At 38.3% G+C, this 17,507-nt stretch overlaps 1 protein-coding gene across 2 annotated transcripts in view; it reads right to left on the bottom strand.

Annotated features, from left to right (window-relative positions):
- EGF (epidermal growth factor) overlaps nucleotides 1-17,268 on the bottom strand; it is a 56,337-nt gene extending 39,069 nt beyond the window's left edge. The window contains exons 1-6 of one of the 2 annotated variants that reach the window (XM_085222902.1): nucleotides 16,617-17,268; nucleotides 9,338-9,469; nucleotides 6,349-6,548; nucleotides 5,223-5,404; nucleotides 2,231-2,461; nucleotides 1,067-1,269 (exon numbers count right to left, since the gene is read on the bottom strand). In XM_085222902.1, the coding sequence (XP_085079028.1) occupies nucleotides 1,067-1,269; nucleotides 2,231-2,461; nucleotides 5,223-5,404; nucleotides 6,349-6,548; nucleotides 9,338-9,469; nucleotides 16,617-16,743 (1,075 nt within the window). In that variant the 5' untranslated portion in view covers nucleotides 16,744-17,268. The remainder of the gene's footprint in view (nucleotides 1-1,066; nucleotides 1,270-2,230; nucleotides 2,462-5,222; nucleotides 5,405-6,348; nucleotides 6,549-9,337; nucleotides 9,470-16,616) is intronic. The other variant, XM_003205738.5, reaches the window with a different exon arrangement.
- Nucleotides 17,269-17,507: the final 239 nt, after the last annotated feature.

Genomic DNA, 17,507 nt, shown 5'->3' on the forward strand with positions numbered 1-17,507 from the left:
TGTGATTACAAGCATAAGTTTGATTTCCAAGATTACTTTCTATTCTTCACCTCAACAGATCCTTGCACTGCAAACAAAGCATTTGTGAGGGAAGTTCCCTTGAAGATTTTTATTTTCCCATTCAGATCAGAGTTCAGGAAAGAGATACAGCATTATACCACATAAAGCTGTTGGCTGGCATGAAGAAAGACAAAGCCTATTATATAGTAGATATTTCAAACTGGCTCTAAAGAGATGGACACAGTTTCAATTTTGCTCATAAAAGCACACACCACTTTCTCCTAATGTTTTTATACCACCTATACCTCTTGGGCACCCTGCACTTCCTACTGCCTCAGCAGGAATCATCAAGGAAGGCTATCCGCAGTCAACTTTCATCTTCTGATCCCACAGCAAAATGCAGTGGCATGGCTACTTCATACTGCAGGCTGCAACTGATACCAATTAAAGACCTAGGGCTCTCATTTAATAGTTACTATAAACCTGTCTTAAACATGACTCTTAATCCAATAAAGCTGAGACATCCACGCTATCACTTGTAGGCCATACTATATTCTTCTTAAAATCCTTCAGTGCCATAATAATTTATCAGAGATATTTAGATGTGCATTACATTAAAACTTCCAGCAGAGAACTGGCATTTGATGAATACAATCAACACACACACACACACAAAAGGCTGTATGCTCTTTACATTTAGAAATAAAGTATAAAAATAAATTTGTGAAACAAAGAAAAGGAAGGAAAAGGAAAGTGGAAGGAAAGAAAACTGGAGAGGTGGGGAAAAGTGATGACACAGAGAAAATCACATTTAGAATCACAGGGGCTGGAGTGAGACCTCTGAAGATCATCAATTATCTCTATATGCATTTAGATTAATGAAAAGAGCAGTTAATGCTCAGCAGCTTCCTGTCTGATACGCTAGCAGACATATGGGTTGCTGAAGTTGAAGAAAACTTGGTCATTGATTTACTGAGGCCTGGAATTTTGCAGAAGAAAATTATTACTGTGAAAGGTCAGTATGTACATCATTATTATTTTCACAAATACTTTACATTTTACTTACCAAACTCTTGAAGATCTGTTCTTGCACCAGGCTGTTTAAATGGATGCACTACTTTTATCTCCACGGGTGGAAAAAGTGATGGTTTCAGGCTAATAGTGACTACAACCTTTCCAGTATACTTGTTGGCTGTCCGTACTGTACCAGACATCAGCTCCGAATAGTACAGGTGGTCAGCAAAGAGAGACATACCAAGCAACTGATATCTACAACATCAAAAAATTAGTATGAAATGGCACATCACCCAATTCCTGTATATACTGACTCACACATTTTCTGAGCATTGAGTTCAATCAAGTTCACTGTAAATAGAATTTGTTTTCTTTTAGGGTGTATGTGAGAATCAGATGAGATACCAGAGACACTCCCAGCACTCAGAATCCTTCAGATTTACAAGAAACAGCTACAAAAATTGTGATCATTTCTCACAGAGTATATGAGATGCTGTTTAAGACTGACTCAACTGACAGAGACAGATTCTATTGAACCAGCAATTAAAATGGGCACTTTCTTTATTTAGGCCAGAAAATTCCCCCCATTTCCCAGTGTGGCACTGGAAAGTGCCTTCTCTGAACCTTTTGACTGTCTCAGGAAGTTAGGGTGGAGATGGAGGGACAGGAATAGGGTTTTCCTTAAATCTGTCACTCAGTCAGGCACTGGGGAGACGAGGGTAACTGAAAATCTGCTGACTTTCTCTGAAGAGTCTGAGCACAGGGCACCATCTATGCCTCCCTGAGCAGCAGCTGAAGAGGACAACAGGCTTAGAGGAGGACAGGGAAGACCTGATAGAGCTCAGGCTCTTGAGCATAGCTCAGACACCTGAGCTAACCTACGGTGACCTTGGACAAATCATTTAAGCTCTCTGCTTTCGGCTTCTCTATCTGCAGAAAAAGGCCACTAATAAACACTCCGAGAGGATTTCTGAGGATTAAGTGGTTATCATTTGCTAAAAGCTTAGAAGATGAAGAGTACTAAGTGGCAGTATTATCTGCAGTGAATTCAACAGTTAGTTTTTTCTGTTTTCATCTTTGTAGAACTACAGTTACAAAACATTTATATGCATCCATTACAGTGTTGTGAAGCAACAAAATAAAAGTCTTCTATGCTTTCTTTAATTGTATGCCCAGGAAATGAGAGTTTTATTTCTGACAACCCAGAAAAACTCACCGACCAGAACTTCGGAGCAAATGAACAGCACCCCCTTCATAGTCACATGATCCAATATGGGAAATCTCATTCCCATGGTCATGCTGGATCCAGTAGAGCCTTACATCAACAAAATCTAGTGAGATGGCCTTTATTTTTTCTGTGGTTCTTAAAATATTTCTCACATCACTTCCGTTGAGGAACACACGGTATATGCTTGAAACTGTACCATCTGATGACCAAAACAGTATCCTGCAGGAAAGAGGCATGTTTTGGAAAAAAAAATGAAGTATATATATGCTTACAAGGTTACATCAATCTTACCAAAGTGCATTCAGAACCAAACCTAATAATAAAGCAAGGGGATTCCTCAATATGCATTGACCTTTTCCAGGAAAAAAACATTTACGTCCTTCAAAACATAGCTCTACTTAGAATGGAAATAATTTTCGCCAGTAGTGTGTTTCTCTGTTTAATGGAATCAGTATTACCACTAATTTTTTGTTTCTGTTGTTTTCCTGTTTTAATAAATATATTTCTACCAGCAACCTTATGACTGTTCAGGAAGTAATGATATACTAGAAATCTCATGTAGGTCAAGCAGGAATCAGCCCAGCTTAACCACGAGGCACAGTTGTCTCTCGCCCTGCTTTTCATGCAGTGAGAGGGAAACTAGAACAATCTCTGAAATCTACAGGGGACTGCTGCAAACTTAGGAAAAAAAGTATTTTTGAGACAGATGTTTGGCCCTCTGCCTCTGTGGAGGAAGTCATCTCCAAAAACTTCAGACCGAAACTGCACACAGTAGTACTTTACTTAAAAATACCAAATCATTTCCTTCTACCATCTTCCTCCTGGTTACAGCAGACAGCCTATGATGTAATTAAATTAAGGCCCAATCAAAATAAAGTTCCAATACCCAAATCAGTTAGGCACTGAACTTACATACATCTGAGGTTATTAATGGATCAGAACTCAGATTTAGTGATGTGACTAAGGTTAGCAACAGCTCTAACAGGGCAAGTTAACACTCACTTGCCTATTTTATTCCTTAAAGCTTGGGTTTAGATTCTTTGCTTTAGATTTTTACACTTAAGCACAAAAAAAATCCAAGACACTTTATAATTTTGCCTTATCTCACAAAACTTCAAGATTTATAGTATGAAACAGCATAAAGCCAGCTTTACTGCATTAACCTACTGTTAAAGACCCTGAAAAGGATTAGATCTCACTGGCAAGAGATTGTACTAAACAAGCAGGAAGAAACAACCCTTGCCTCATCGCTTTTTCTCCCTGTTACATGGTCTCCAGTCATCATAGATTATTAAAGTAGATGCAAAAACATGTTTCCAGAAGGACAGTCCAGCTTTCTACTGTCATTTTTAAACACTTCATTAATACCTGCTTACATTTCTGTGCCACCTTTTGCTATTTAAGAAACTTCAATGCTCTGGAAGTTCGAATAAATGCTAGCATTCACTTTTTGTCGATTAGGAAACTAAGAAACAGAAGTAATTATCGTTTCTGTACAGGCATTTTGCAAATCTGTTTATGATCTTAACAAACAGGAAAAGTGAAGAACAAAGTTTACAAGCCAGCTTGAGTAATTGCCAGCATTTACTTTATTTGTCATCTCCTTCTTTTATTTTTAATCCTGATTTTTCAGCATTTCTAAATACCATTTTAAAAAAATCAATCTTACAGCTAGGGTTACATCATTAGCAGTAAAATAATCTTATCACCATTAATATCTAGGCACATTCATTGAGAAAAACTCTATTACTAGGGCATCACACTGACTTTCATTTCTTAAGAGTTGCATAGATTTTAGGAAAGACAACATTAACACCAGACTTAGAGAATGTGTATATCTGTGGGCATAAACATATTGTTGGGTATTTTTTTTTCCTTTTTTTTTTTTTTTTTTTTTTTAAAAATTCACATTAAAAATAGAGCCTTTAGGATTTCCATACAGGCAAAACACACCAGGACAGAATTGTAACAACAGACTTCTTGAAGTCTATTTTCTTTACAGTTTATTACTGGTTTTCTGTGAGCATGTATGTACAGTTTCAATGCATGGTGAATCACACCTAGATGAATATACAAACTTGAATCTCCACATATGTTTGATTGAGTTCTGGAAATATATTTCTATAATGTCATTTTGTAACATATCCATCTATGGCATTTGACCATGGATTTAAGGACCTGTGAATATTTCCAAAACTGATAAACACTATATTTAAGTAAATCAGAAGAAAATATTTTAAATGAAAATACACTTATTTATAGTCTAAGTGTGCCAGGTTGGGAGTAAAAGGGACTCCCAACATTTGGAATGAACATTTGTGAGCAACATTTGGATGGTTGGACTAGATGATCTTGTAGGTCCTTTCCAACTTTTGATTCTATGATTTGCAGACATTGTAGCCTTTGTTGCTCCATTTCTTCCTGCTGCCTTGAAACTATGCTCTCTTTGAGAAAGGACCAGCAGATCCTCATATCTCCTAACTAATGAAATTTTCTCTGATGACCAATAGGTACAGATTCTGCATTAGACCTTAGTAGGCCTTTCTCACACACTTCTCTGGTTCTCTCTTATATATTTATTAATCTCTTATTCTATTATCCCCCAAAAAAGGAGATGTAGATTAGACTTTTGGCAGAAATTTTTCACTTTGAGGCACCAGCACCAGCTGCCCAGAGAAGATGTGAATGCCCCATCCCTGAAGGTGGTCAGGACCAGGCTGGATGGGGCCCTGAGCAGCTAGACCTGGTGGGGGGCAACCAGCCCATAGCAGGGGGTCAGAACTGGATAAGCTTCAAGGTCCCTTCCAACCGAAGTAATTCTATGGTTCTATAATTCTATGATTTTATCAACATTCAAGTAGGTATTGTACTAAAGACAAAACACCATGCACACAGCATTTCCACAACTGGTAAACCACAATCACAATATTCAGTATATTAGAGTTCATTTTAATGAAATTACTAACCTAGTTAAAATTACCTTTGCTCAGCATCAATTGCAATCTTTGTGGGACGACCAATATGTCTTAGAAGAACTCGGCGTTTCTTTCCATTCATGTCTGTTGCTTCTATGGTTGCTTTCTGTCTATTGGCCCAGAGAATGTCCTGATTTATCCAGTCAATAGCAAATCCTGAAATGCCTTTGTCTATATAACATAATCTCTGTAAACAACAAAAAATTGTTAACAAGAAGCATCATAGTTGCCATAAGCTTGACTTTCAGTACATTGACTATTGTGCCAGACTGAGTTTTCCATCTCATTCCACTGGCCTGCTTTATTTTCTCTCAGACCTGTATTATTGGTCTTTCTTATTTTTTAATTGTTTTCATTTTCCCTTGGCTCTTACACTCCTTCTGAATGAGTGAACCACAGGTAAAATAGAAATTATTTGTAAGCGATACACTGAACTGATCTTCGAGCTACAATTTCTGCCTGCATTTCAAACATTATGAAGCACTCAGATGAAAGACAACATAACACACTGTTGCTAGAGTTTGATCCTTAAAAAACAGCTTAAAATACATAAGTTAAGATTCCACATGGGTACAGCAAAACCAGTAATCTCTCTCCAACAAAAGAAGGTTCTCACAGCACTGAAGTGCAGCCATACCAGCCTGTCTTCCCTTTAATGAGCCAGAGGCAATGAACTGCACAGTTTTTTCTGAACAAAGGATGCAGTTCTAAAAGAAGCTTTTATGCAACCATAGAAACCAATAAAAAGATTGAGGGGAAAAAAAAAAAGAGCAGGAATTCAAGCACATTCTTCTCATACCATTTGTGGTGGTTTGAGTTATGATAATCTGAAAGACAAATTTTCATAATGCCAAAGATTAACTTAAAATTGATAGAGACATTATTGTCCTCAAAGATTTGGCTTGTCTACATTTCTTCCCTTTTAGTTGATCTGTAGAAAATACTACATGTACTGTGAATGTCGGTAAAAAAGCCTAGGCTCAGAACCAGAATCATTATGGCAGCAAAAACTGTTTAATAAGCCTGAAATGCCAATAAATAAACAGGAACTGCAGAACTGCACCTCAGATTAGGTGTTTCTGCATAGAGTTTAATGCCAAATAAACAATTTGAGAGAAATGATGACTTTACCTCTCTTTTTGTACCATTCAGGTGAATTCTTTGCAGAAGTCGCTTTTCTGAATCTACCCAGTACACTTTCTCTTCTGTATAATGAAAATCTATAAGTCCTGATGGACCAGCATCATCCACCAATCTTTCATGATTGGTCCCTTCAGTGTCAATTCTGTAGATGGCACTTCCATGGTGAAAAAGTAGGAATGGTGCAGGGTCTGATGTAGAAAAAAAAAAAAAAAAGGAGGGGTGGGGGGACACCAATTAATAGATAAGCATTGAATTTTTTGCTGCATTGCATTAAGTTTCTAGTTGAATATTAGGAAAAATTTCTTCTCCAAAATAGTGGATGGGCACTGAACAGACAGCTTGGGGAGATGGTGGAGCCATCATCCGTGGAGATGTTCAAGAACAGCATAGATGCAGTAATGAGGGGCATGGGTTAGTGGTTAATATTTGTGGGTAGGTAAACAGTTGGACAAGATGATCTTAGACATCTTTTCCAGCCTTAATGATTCTATGATTCTAAATTCTCATCAGTATTATCCTAGACAGAGTAGGAGATTTAACCTTCTCACTCATTTTTAATTGTAACTTTCTAGGTACATCACAGAGAATCAATGACCAATGTGATATAAATATAATAGTCTATTCACATTCACTGCTGAAAATCCATTAGGTTAAAAATCTGAGTAATGAAACTGAGATTGCAGAAAAATTGTAGTTAGAATATATATACTTGGACACAGAGACCAATCTTTAGTATACCATTAAAGCAGATTCAAAGGAGAAAGTCCCATGATGGTTGTTACTCTGGGGATTTATAAAATGGTTGCCTGAAACAATAGATCATGGCATACAAGAAATTCTCTTGTCAAGTGACTTTGAGATACAAGTACTTATACAGATCCAACAGAATAACAGATTTAAAACCTATCTAGTTACTTGTTGAATTAATGTTTCCAAGAATTCAACCACCTTCACAGCAGAGGAAAGACCCCAAGTTTGATTTCTCCATTGAACAAGTTCTGACAGCAACTACGATGTAATTAACTGCTGCTCACAAGGAAGATGATCAACACTCTGATTTCAAGACTATTACAGTGGTGCATATTTGGAGTTTTCAAGGTATTACCCAGTTATAAAAATTTCTTCTAGGATGTTAGTGTCTCCATTTTTCTGCTGCTATTTGCACCAAGTGGCCCCGGGTGAGAGCGTTTAAACTATGGAGGCTTGCTTTAGGTAAATGGTAAATGAACAGTGAAGTGTAGCAAGGTTGATTTATCTCAGGAATGTGACAGCTGTACTGCCAGCATTTCTGCTAACTAGATGACCAAGAACATTTTTACACTTTGTTTTTTGTCCTTTCCACTTTCTGAATTTCCCAGGTGGAGCCTGTAAATGAGGGCTATAAATGGAATTGGGACTGAACTAATCTGATTCTGATCACAGAGGAGCCAGTCAGATCTGGGATTAAATTTTATCACCTCTCAACTATCATTATAATTACTATAAATATCAGTAATAACCTTTAAAGAAGTTGAAGCCCTCATACAACATAATAAAGCAAGACTGTTATTTGAAAGACACCTGAACACAAATATTGCAGGTTAACAGGTTTGTTTTCAGGTCTCTTCAGCTCAAAGGTGAATGGCTTACAAAGCAGTCAAATTAAAAAAATAAATCTATATAAAGACATTCTTAAGTAGTACTGAAAGAAATCTAGCCTGGCTCTTTGCATTGATGACAATCTGGGAGCAGTATGGAATACTTTTGATTATTGTATTGTATTGATTATTGTGAAGATTAACAACATCCAGAGAGAATCAAGGACATCTCCAAATCCTTCATTTGGAAACCAGTTCTGCCACATCCCATCTCCACACTAGGGAGAGTCCCAGGTGAATATTAGAAAGAAAACCTGAGCTCCTGGACCAGGAGGGAGTTGTAGCATATCCCAGACAGGAACCAAAACCAGACGTTCAGGAAACCAACAGGGAGAGGTGAGAGGTGAAATTTAGAGCACTCACACACCATATTCTAGATGCAAGGTTAAACAATAAAATCCAACCAGATTTTTTCCCATGAATAGCACCAGTTGAGTACAAAACTAAGGTTATTTAGAAGGTGTAATGATGGATCTTTTCCTCTCAGAAGGGTTAAATTCTCTTTAAATGTCAGTACTTCTTACATGATCAAAAAACAATTGAAACCCTCAAGAGAGCAGGAGAGAAAGACCTCATGTTAGCACTCAGGAGACAGGACAAGGGGAAACGGCCAGAAACTGCAGCATAGGAAGTTCCGCACAAATGTGCACAAGAACTTCTTTACGGTGAGGGTGACGGAGCACTGGAACGGGCTGCCCAGTGAGGCTGTGGAGTCTCTTTCTCTGGAGATATTCAAGACCCGCCTGGACACCTACTTGTGTGGCCTGGTGTAGGGAACCTGCTTTGGCAGGGGGTATGGACTCGATGATCTGTGGAGGTCCCTTCCAACCCCTATGATTCTGCGATTCTGTGATTCATGTTTATTATGAAAATGCCTATGGATCAAACCAAAAAGTAAGCGCTACCTGCATTTCACAGCTCTGCCTCTACCCTAAATACGCTGGACAGACATCAGTACCAACAGATTAAAAGAGGTGAAGGTAGCAAAATCTCCATGCTGCTGTCTTCTTCTGGTAAAAGTAGAGACATGGTAATAGAGTGATCACAGTTCTGATCACAGAGGAAGAGTAGCTTTGCTAAATAGAAAATCATGTTTTTTTTTTCATTTGCTTTTGTGTGTTTTCCTGTTTCCCACTACAGTACTTTCCATTCTTCATTCATTTTCCCCTCACCACACAGAATAGGTAGTTTTTCAGTCACCAAACCAGAGCTGCTATGCAGTGTCTAAGTCAGCACCATGAGTAGGATCCGGTGAGATATCTTTCACTTCTAAATATAATGCTGACTGCTAACTGAACTCTAAAGTACTTTTTTAGACATAAAAAAGAAAATGAACTTACCATTCACATAGCAAGACCGTCTGTCTATATCCAAGGTGTAACCAGGCAAGCAGGAGCAGAAGTAGGACCCTGGTACATTTGTACAAGTTTGGCCACAGGTTCCCAGACCACCTTCAAGGCATTCATCAATATCTGAAATGTGGTTTGAACAGATTAGGGCAATTCAACTAGAAACAGCAGCACAAGGCAAACAGAAAGAAAACCCTTCAGAGAGAAAGCTAGGTACAAAATATCACATCAAGAGAGGAAAGGAGGGTGACTGTATTGCACTATGCATTGCTTTCAGGATTATTTCCTTTCCTTGCCATCACATGCACAGCAATTTTTATTTTTTTAAGCGACTATCCAAGGAAATTACCATTCTATCCAGTGTCTGGGCACTCTACACAAATGGTCTCCAATTGCTCAAACAGAGGGAACAGACTTGTCTCATACTCCATATCTGATGTTTACATAATCATCTGCTATGCAAACACCCTCTGCAGCTGCTTCCCTCTATCATTATCCCTTATCCACAATAACATTTTTGAAAATAAAACACCAAATTTTGCAAAACAGCAAAGCAGCAGTCTGCCATGGCAGTGAGCTCATTTTTGTTTAAGCCCTTTTTGTTTGAGTTTCAAAAACATATACAAAGCACTGAAAAAATCGTTTATATTTTATATAGATAGATAGATAGATATAGATATATATTTATACACATATACATATACATGTGTGTGTATTCTGAGATCAGCAAGCCCAAACCGAGGCAGCAAACAAACAAATTAGAAAACTGACTTTTAACTGGTAGAGTATAAATAGTAGTAAATATAGAAAATTAAGGACCTTATTTTTTAAAACAGTCACCATTGAGGATCCCATTCAATAATAAGAGGGGAAAATATTACCCTATTTGGCAGCATTCAGCTCTGTGGATGATGGTCCCTAAAAGTTCAGAGAATCTTCAGTTCCTACTGAAATAAAATGCATCTGATAACAACTTCCTGAAGTCGCTGAGCATCGTACCCTTTTGTATTTCTTGGGTAAGCACAGTGAAGGATGCTCTGAAGAGCAGCTTTTCCCTCAGCCAAGATCAAAAAGTTAAAAAGTGTACACAATAAGGATAAAAGCATGATTTGAGTGTAAGAAAACAGCTTCTCAGTGAGACACTTGATAGCTCTGTCTGTTTAGCTTATCAGAAAGAAACCTGGGAGAAGATGACAATATACAAATACCTTCAAAAAGTACCAGTTTTTCTCAGAGACGTTTTAACCTCCCACAGGAAATAATTAAAAAGGTTCATGGCTGAGAACTGAAATGAGAGAAATTCAATTCAGTTAACAGAAAATATGATTCAGTAAGGGAACTGCTAAGCTACCACAAAAAACTGTGACACTGTGAAAACCACTAGTGGATGTTCTCAAGGCAAGACCAGAATGGGGAGACATGCTTTAACAAAGCACAGGATGCCGAGCTGTATATTAAGGTAACTGGCAAATGGCCTGTGGTTTACAGCGTGGTCTCCTCCATGATTAAGCAATATGAATCTACAGATCAGATCACACTGATCATTCGGGCTAAAAGAATTTATGCTGCTTGTCTGGGTAGTTGTACTTGAGAGGATTTTAGGGTTATCAGTGTGCCCATTTTCACCACTAGCAAAGTTCACACAGTAAAGAAATTTCACACATACTGAAAAGTGAATAATCACTCCAGCTGAAGATTAATTGCCAATGAAAGCAGAGGGATGCAGAGACAGAACACCCAGGCATCAAGGAGTGGACCTTCCAGACTTAGAGAAGAAGCAATGAAAAAACACTGAGCTGTTATTAAACACATCATTAACATTTGACTCTTACTCTGATAACAGTGGAAGAGGGTCCTGTTATTAACATACATTAACCATTAACATACTTCCTTCTTTTTGTAAAGTCGGGGGGGGGGGGACAGGAAATAAACAAATAAATGTTTCTTAATGCTTGGGAGAACTTGACCACGACAACATCCATAAGTTGAAACCTGCCATGCCTTCACCTGAGTTCCTTGTGCCAAAGCAATGCACATAGCTGCACAGCATCCTGCTGTAGCTGTTTCACACCTCCTGGCAACCATTTCCCCCAGTGGGAACTTTGTCCTGTGAAAGAAATAGGCTTAGGGAGCACAAAAGCTGTCTGCAGTGCCCTGACAGCCAGTCCTGAAAGGACGAATGAGGTTCTGCTCTGTTCTCAAAGGCTTCTTTATGCTGAAAATGCCTTGAGAATCAACAAAAACGATGAATCATTTCATCACCGCATTGGCAGCCCTCAATGACTTTGCATACAAATATGCCACTTTGTTGAGAGTCCTGAGAAATGCTCTAGTTGCAGAAGGTGAAGCATTAGTATGCCTGGCAGGGACACAGAGAAACCACAGTGAGCCAGAAGTCGCCTTTCATTAGGGCCCAAGCAAACGGACTATAGATGTAAAATATACACTTGCAGATAGCCATACTCACTCAAAATTTGTTTAATGTGGACTTTGGGGGTGAATTCAATTCACTTTATTTAGCCACCATCATAACCTTTTCAACAAGGTTGAAATTCACACTTAAGGAAACAATCCATCTTTTTTAACTATTTGGTTAAAAACATACAACTCAAAGAACAGAAGACAGCCAGAGAAGACACTTCAGCTACCAACCAGTCACAGTAAGATTGAAGTGGCTCAGTATCTCTGCTTCCAAATTTTTAAATGAGATTGGAAGTACAACCCAAGTGCTCACAGTTTTTGAAAGGGTAGAGGCTGTGGAGTGTTCCTGTATTGTGGTAAGGGACTATGATATCTTTAGTATCCTACCTTTCTGGACTCAGATCTCAAGAGTTAAGCCACAAGAATGGAAAAATAAATAAACGTCATGCATAAATTAGTAACTACAAAATCATATCCAAGGTATTTTCATAGTTTCAGCAGACCTCTACTTCCCAGATCACAGAGTTCAATTTTCAACATAATATTATTGGATTGCTTTTCATGAAGCTCTTACCTATCTACTCCTCCTTGAAATGCATCAGCAAATACTGTCTTCCAGCTCCCTTTAAAAATAAATTTCAAATGATATTCTAGAAAGTCATAATTTTTGCTTAAAACAGAATGTCAGTTATTCTCCACTGAGAAAAACATTGATGACTCTTGTAGTAACAGTCACTGGTCCTGGAATCTGCTTTTCAGCATTAAACTTCATGTGTAATGCCAATTTTGTCATCTCTTGTGACACATTTCCCTCCTTTTTATTCTGATCCAAGATTTTATAGGTAAGGACAGTATTTGCCCATATTCAGCTGTATCCAATTTCCAGAGAATTCAGAGGGAATCTTCTCATGATTTGTCCATGTTGAAGAATTCTCTCTTATTATTTGGTAACTGTATTTTCAATCAACCTCCACATGGCAGTGTAATATGAAGTGAGATATCTGGAAGACAGCTGCTGAAAAGAGCAAACAAACATGCCTCTACTTCAGCTCTTCTGAAAAATAGGGATACAGTGGGATCTCAACAGGATTATCCCTAATGTTAAGTCATGACAGGGATAGATAATACCATTCCCCATTTCAGTGGTCCTTACTGCTCCTTATGCAATATTTGCAGAGTCTGTTAATTTGCCAGGTTTTGGCATTTCAAACGTCTCAGAAAGCAACATAAGAATTCTTAAAAGGGTGTGAGGCTGCATGGAGCAAATTGAAGCCAGCATTTAGCTAGCCAAGATGAATTTAAAGATGTAATACAAAGAGGAATACTTTTTATATTTCATGTCACCAGCATTCTATGATTGGAGAAGAGTGAACAGCAAAAAAGAAAGGAGGAAATTTTGAAACACAGAAAGCAGCATCTGACTGAAAGTCTTGATCTAGATAGCTGCAGTCGTCACGTTCAATTGCAGACTTTAGCTCTGTAGGAATGTGCAGCGTGCTGAAGAAGTGAAAAGAGCTGATCAGTTAATACCAGAAGTTAGTAGAGACAGTAGAGTAAGGTTCTAGAGGTAGGTACAACTTTAATGACAAGGGTTGTGTTTTCCCTTTTTAATATACGTTACAATTTTACAATATTATAAAAAATAAATTTATTTTTAATAACTATAATTCTTTTCCTTTAAAACTGACAAAGTCAGTCCTGAAACCAAGGTGCATACCAATCTTGCAGTATTCCCAAGAGCCCAAGAGGAACAGGCATCAGTGTTCTTCTGAAAATTGGTAATGCAAGAGGCTGCTCTATGGCTGTCTTTAAATAAACACTACCATGTGGGAAATTTCCTTGGTTTCAAGTGGGGAGAGTATCTATATCCCTCAGGACTATTAAAAAAGTGTTGTTAAATCAATACTTCAGGAAGGGATAATCATTTGATTTCAACAGGCATAAGACCCATCTCCTGGTCTATCATGAATGCTTAGATGGTTAACAACATGAGAAATCAAAGCTCTCCCTATATACACATTTTTACCTTGCAGAAAGAGCCATTGTATTGCCAAGACTATTTTTATTTTAGAGTAAGTAGGTTTTGTTTCCATGAGGATCTAAGGAAGGTAAGTTATTTAATGGTAACTGAGTCCCCACTCTTTACATCATCATAAGTTAAGTCAAGATGACAGTGTCAAGAATAGAAAAAAATGCTTCCAGTTGCATTACAGATTTCTTATAAATGGATATAATCTTGCAACAGGCCAGTCTTATTTTGATCTCATGCTCTGTTCTCCCATACTTTGTCTCTTATAAACTGTGCTGTATATCTGTTCCAAGATACATGCTCCCCCAGCTTAAAGGCCTTTCCTTTCTTGGCATACCAAGTCAGGATTCAAATAATGTCTCTTAAAATAACTGTATAAAATTATGTGAAACGTTTAGAGTTAGATTTCAATATCCTTTAACAGGATGAGATGCCTTTGATCTTTGAATATCCCTAGAAATAAAAGGAACTAATTAAGAAGTGAGTAATTTAACAATGTACGAAGAGCAAAGCCTAGACCTTCATCAGTAATGGTTTTATGGAAAACTATTCTAGAAAAGTTGGAAAAACACTTTTCAGTTAGTGCTGTTTGTAAGGGACAGCTTCTCAATTCACCGTAGTCCCTATGGCTGGCATGATGCCACAGTCATAGATGATACAGAACATTTTACAATTGGTATATTTATTACAGCACACCAAGAATGGTTGCCAAGCCACAGATCACAGCCTTCTGTCATTGTTCACAGTTCAGTGGCATGAGTCATGTCTCCCACTCACCACTTGCATCCCCATTATTACCTTCAAAGTCTGCCCCCAACTTCCTACCATTTGCTGCCACTGCACCCTCTGTCTCACATAGTTAATGAACTAGGATATCACACATCCGCTCTTCTGGTCAGAACAGAATTTGCATATCCAGTTCATGGAAGAACACAGGAAATCCATTCCATCAAAGCATCCTTCAGTCTAATATTTCACATCAAAATTTTATCTGAATCAGTGGTCTCTAATTAAAAAGATACCTTAGCATAGCTCATTTTTTTTTGTTTATTATATGTTACACAGAATTGCTCACAGTAAGATCAGCTCTTGTGCAGAAGACTACTTCTATCAGTTCTTGCGCTGTCTGCTGAACTAGCAGCCATTCTGTTTTGCTGCTTTACCCATACTCTCCTCAAGGCCAATAGAGCAATTGGATATCTAATTTTCAACAGAAAAGACACAGTATTACGTCTCCATTAAGGGAAGAACAGTGCACATTAATGTGCAAAATGGGTCACCTGAAATTATATATATATATATATGCGTAAAATATATATATAGCCACCTTTTGGATGTGGAGTACATTTTGACCCAAAGGAAAGTGCCATAAATTCACTTCATTTCAGGATTGCCCTATTATACACAAGGTATTAACTGGGCATCCCTACAATGCAGAAGTCATAACTAATGTACATCCTAATTAGGTCCTGTAAGCTGGGTTCATATTACTAAATAATGTGGACCTATAGGAGAGGCTCTGTAGGATGCAATATTTGATGGGGATCTGACATCCAGATTGCACATATTTCCATGTAGGGTTATGGAGAACCAGGTCTAGTCTGGTCTTGTGGACCAAATGGCCATCAACAGCAGAGAGGATAGATGTTCTCCTAAGATACAACTTCTGGTTTAGGTTGACATAAAGGGAATCCAGTCCATGCACTCTGGGACTGTCCCACAATGTGAACACAAGCATGCTAAGAGGCAAAAGTATGGAGGTTAGTTTCAGAAATGTGTTTCTCCCTTGAATTCAAGAATCAGTGTAGAGGTACCCTAGGTGTGGTTTGGTGCTCTAACAAGCCTTTGGTCAGGTTTATCATTTATATATAAGAAATGCCTAGCTCCTTTTCTCTCAATACAAGGACATTTAACATGTGTACTTCTATTTTCTGCTTACAAGTTGGTATTTCTTGGCAGGATGTGCAGAGAAGGCACCTGTTATTAACTCACTGGAATCATGTCAAGAACTGAGTCAGAGCCTCTGAAGCCCAAGTAACTAAAGCAAAGCATGAACTCTAAGTATTAGGTCTGGGTGCAAGGCTTCCAGGGCATTTCCTTATCTCCTTACCAGAAAAAAAACATAGTCCTTCAAGGTAGCGGGGGGGAGAAGGTTTATGTAGTGATTTGTCCTACAATTTGTGAATAGTAAGAACCTGCATTTTACATATTCCAAATCACTCATGGTTATCATACTAACATTAATGTAATACATCTCCCTCAAACTTTAGCAGTGCAGTTCCAAATATATCTTTTTTTACGTACCTATGAATCATTCATTGTATATTTGCACACAGATCTGTAGATAACAGTACTATCATAGAGCAGTTTTTACAGTTATCCAGCCCATAATCTAAGTATTAACATGTACACATGCACAATCATTACATTTCTCTCTCTATATGCATATAAAGTACAAAAACACACGCACAAATTATATACATATAGAAGCAAGAATCTGCACGGGTGTGTAAAAACACAGAGAAACTACAGCTATAAAAAGGAATTTTTGTGATCAGTGAGCAGTTCTGATCTCTTATTGACCACATAAACTTTCAACCTGCTTTGTGATAGCTGAACTGGCAGACAAGGGACCGATTTCTGAAAAAGCAACTAGACAAAACATCCATTATGAGAAGGAAGAGATAGTGAGAAGCTGCTGTATCAGTTGTGCAGCTACAACGCATAGGCAATCTATATAGAAAACTCATGACAATTATAAAGCTCAGTTAAATGAATACAAATGCTTTTTCCTTAATTTGTGAATGGTCCACCACTTACCTACGCAGGCAGAGCTTTCACTCCTTAATCTGTATCCATTAGGACAGTTCCAGTGCTGCAGAGCTGAAGGGCTAGCAAAGCCAATGGTAAAAAACACTGGCAAGAAAGCAACAGGGAAGAGAAACATAGTCCTGAGTTTTTTAAACTGTCACTCGAGAAGAGCTAGCTTGTCTGCAGTCATATCCAGGGTGAGATGAACATAGGTAATCCCAAACAGTCTCTGTGATCTCCTGCTTTACACTCAGACATCACAGCACGAAGCTTTATCTTTGCCTTGCTTTTCTTGTCACTCCAGCTTGTCTGAATACAACCTTGAAGAAATTCCTGGGAGATTTCTTCCCCACACACGTCGTACTCTCTCTCTCTCTCTCTCTCTCTCGTTTCTTTTTTTTTCTTTTTTGGAAGCCAAGTATGAAATGCCTGACACTCTCGCCACAAATTTAACACAGCTTAAAAGCAAGGCTCACAAGGATCACTGCAAACTTCCTCACAACGCACAAAGCTGCTGTTTGGGTCTTAAAAGCAAAGATGTCAGAAAACTTCACTGCTGCCCTCAGTGGGGTACAGGGAGTGCAATCTCCAGGTACTGTTCTGTGTAACGCAGTTGCTTTTCATACACAGACTTGGACGGACTCCTCTTTCCTTTTTAAGGCTCCACTTGCCCCACCTCTTCTCTTTTTAGTACCACTCGAGTGAACCCTGTGTTTGCAAATAGTAACATGGTCAGTTCCTTACTCCAGGGAACAAGCCAGAATGCAGATACACGGCTGCCCATAATGAGCAGCCTATTTAGAAAGGCAGTCCCTTGGGCCTGAGAAGTACCTATGGTGTAATGGCCACATTTTTCTCACAGACTGCAGCCTGATTTAAATCTTGCCTGTTCAGTTGTGA

Source organism: Meleagris gallopavo, chromosome 4, assembly GCF_905368555.1.
Source record: "Meleagris gallopavo chromosome 4, MGAL_WU_HG_1.1, whole genome shotgun sequence".
Lineage (NCBI taxonomy): Eukaryota > Metazoa > Chordata > Aves > Galliformes > Phasianidae > Meleagris > Meleagris gallopavo.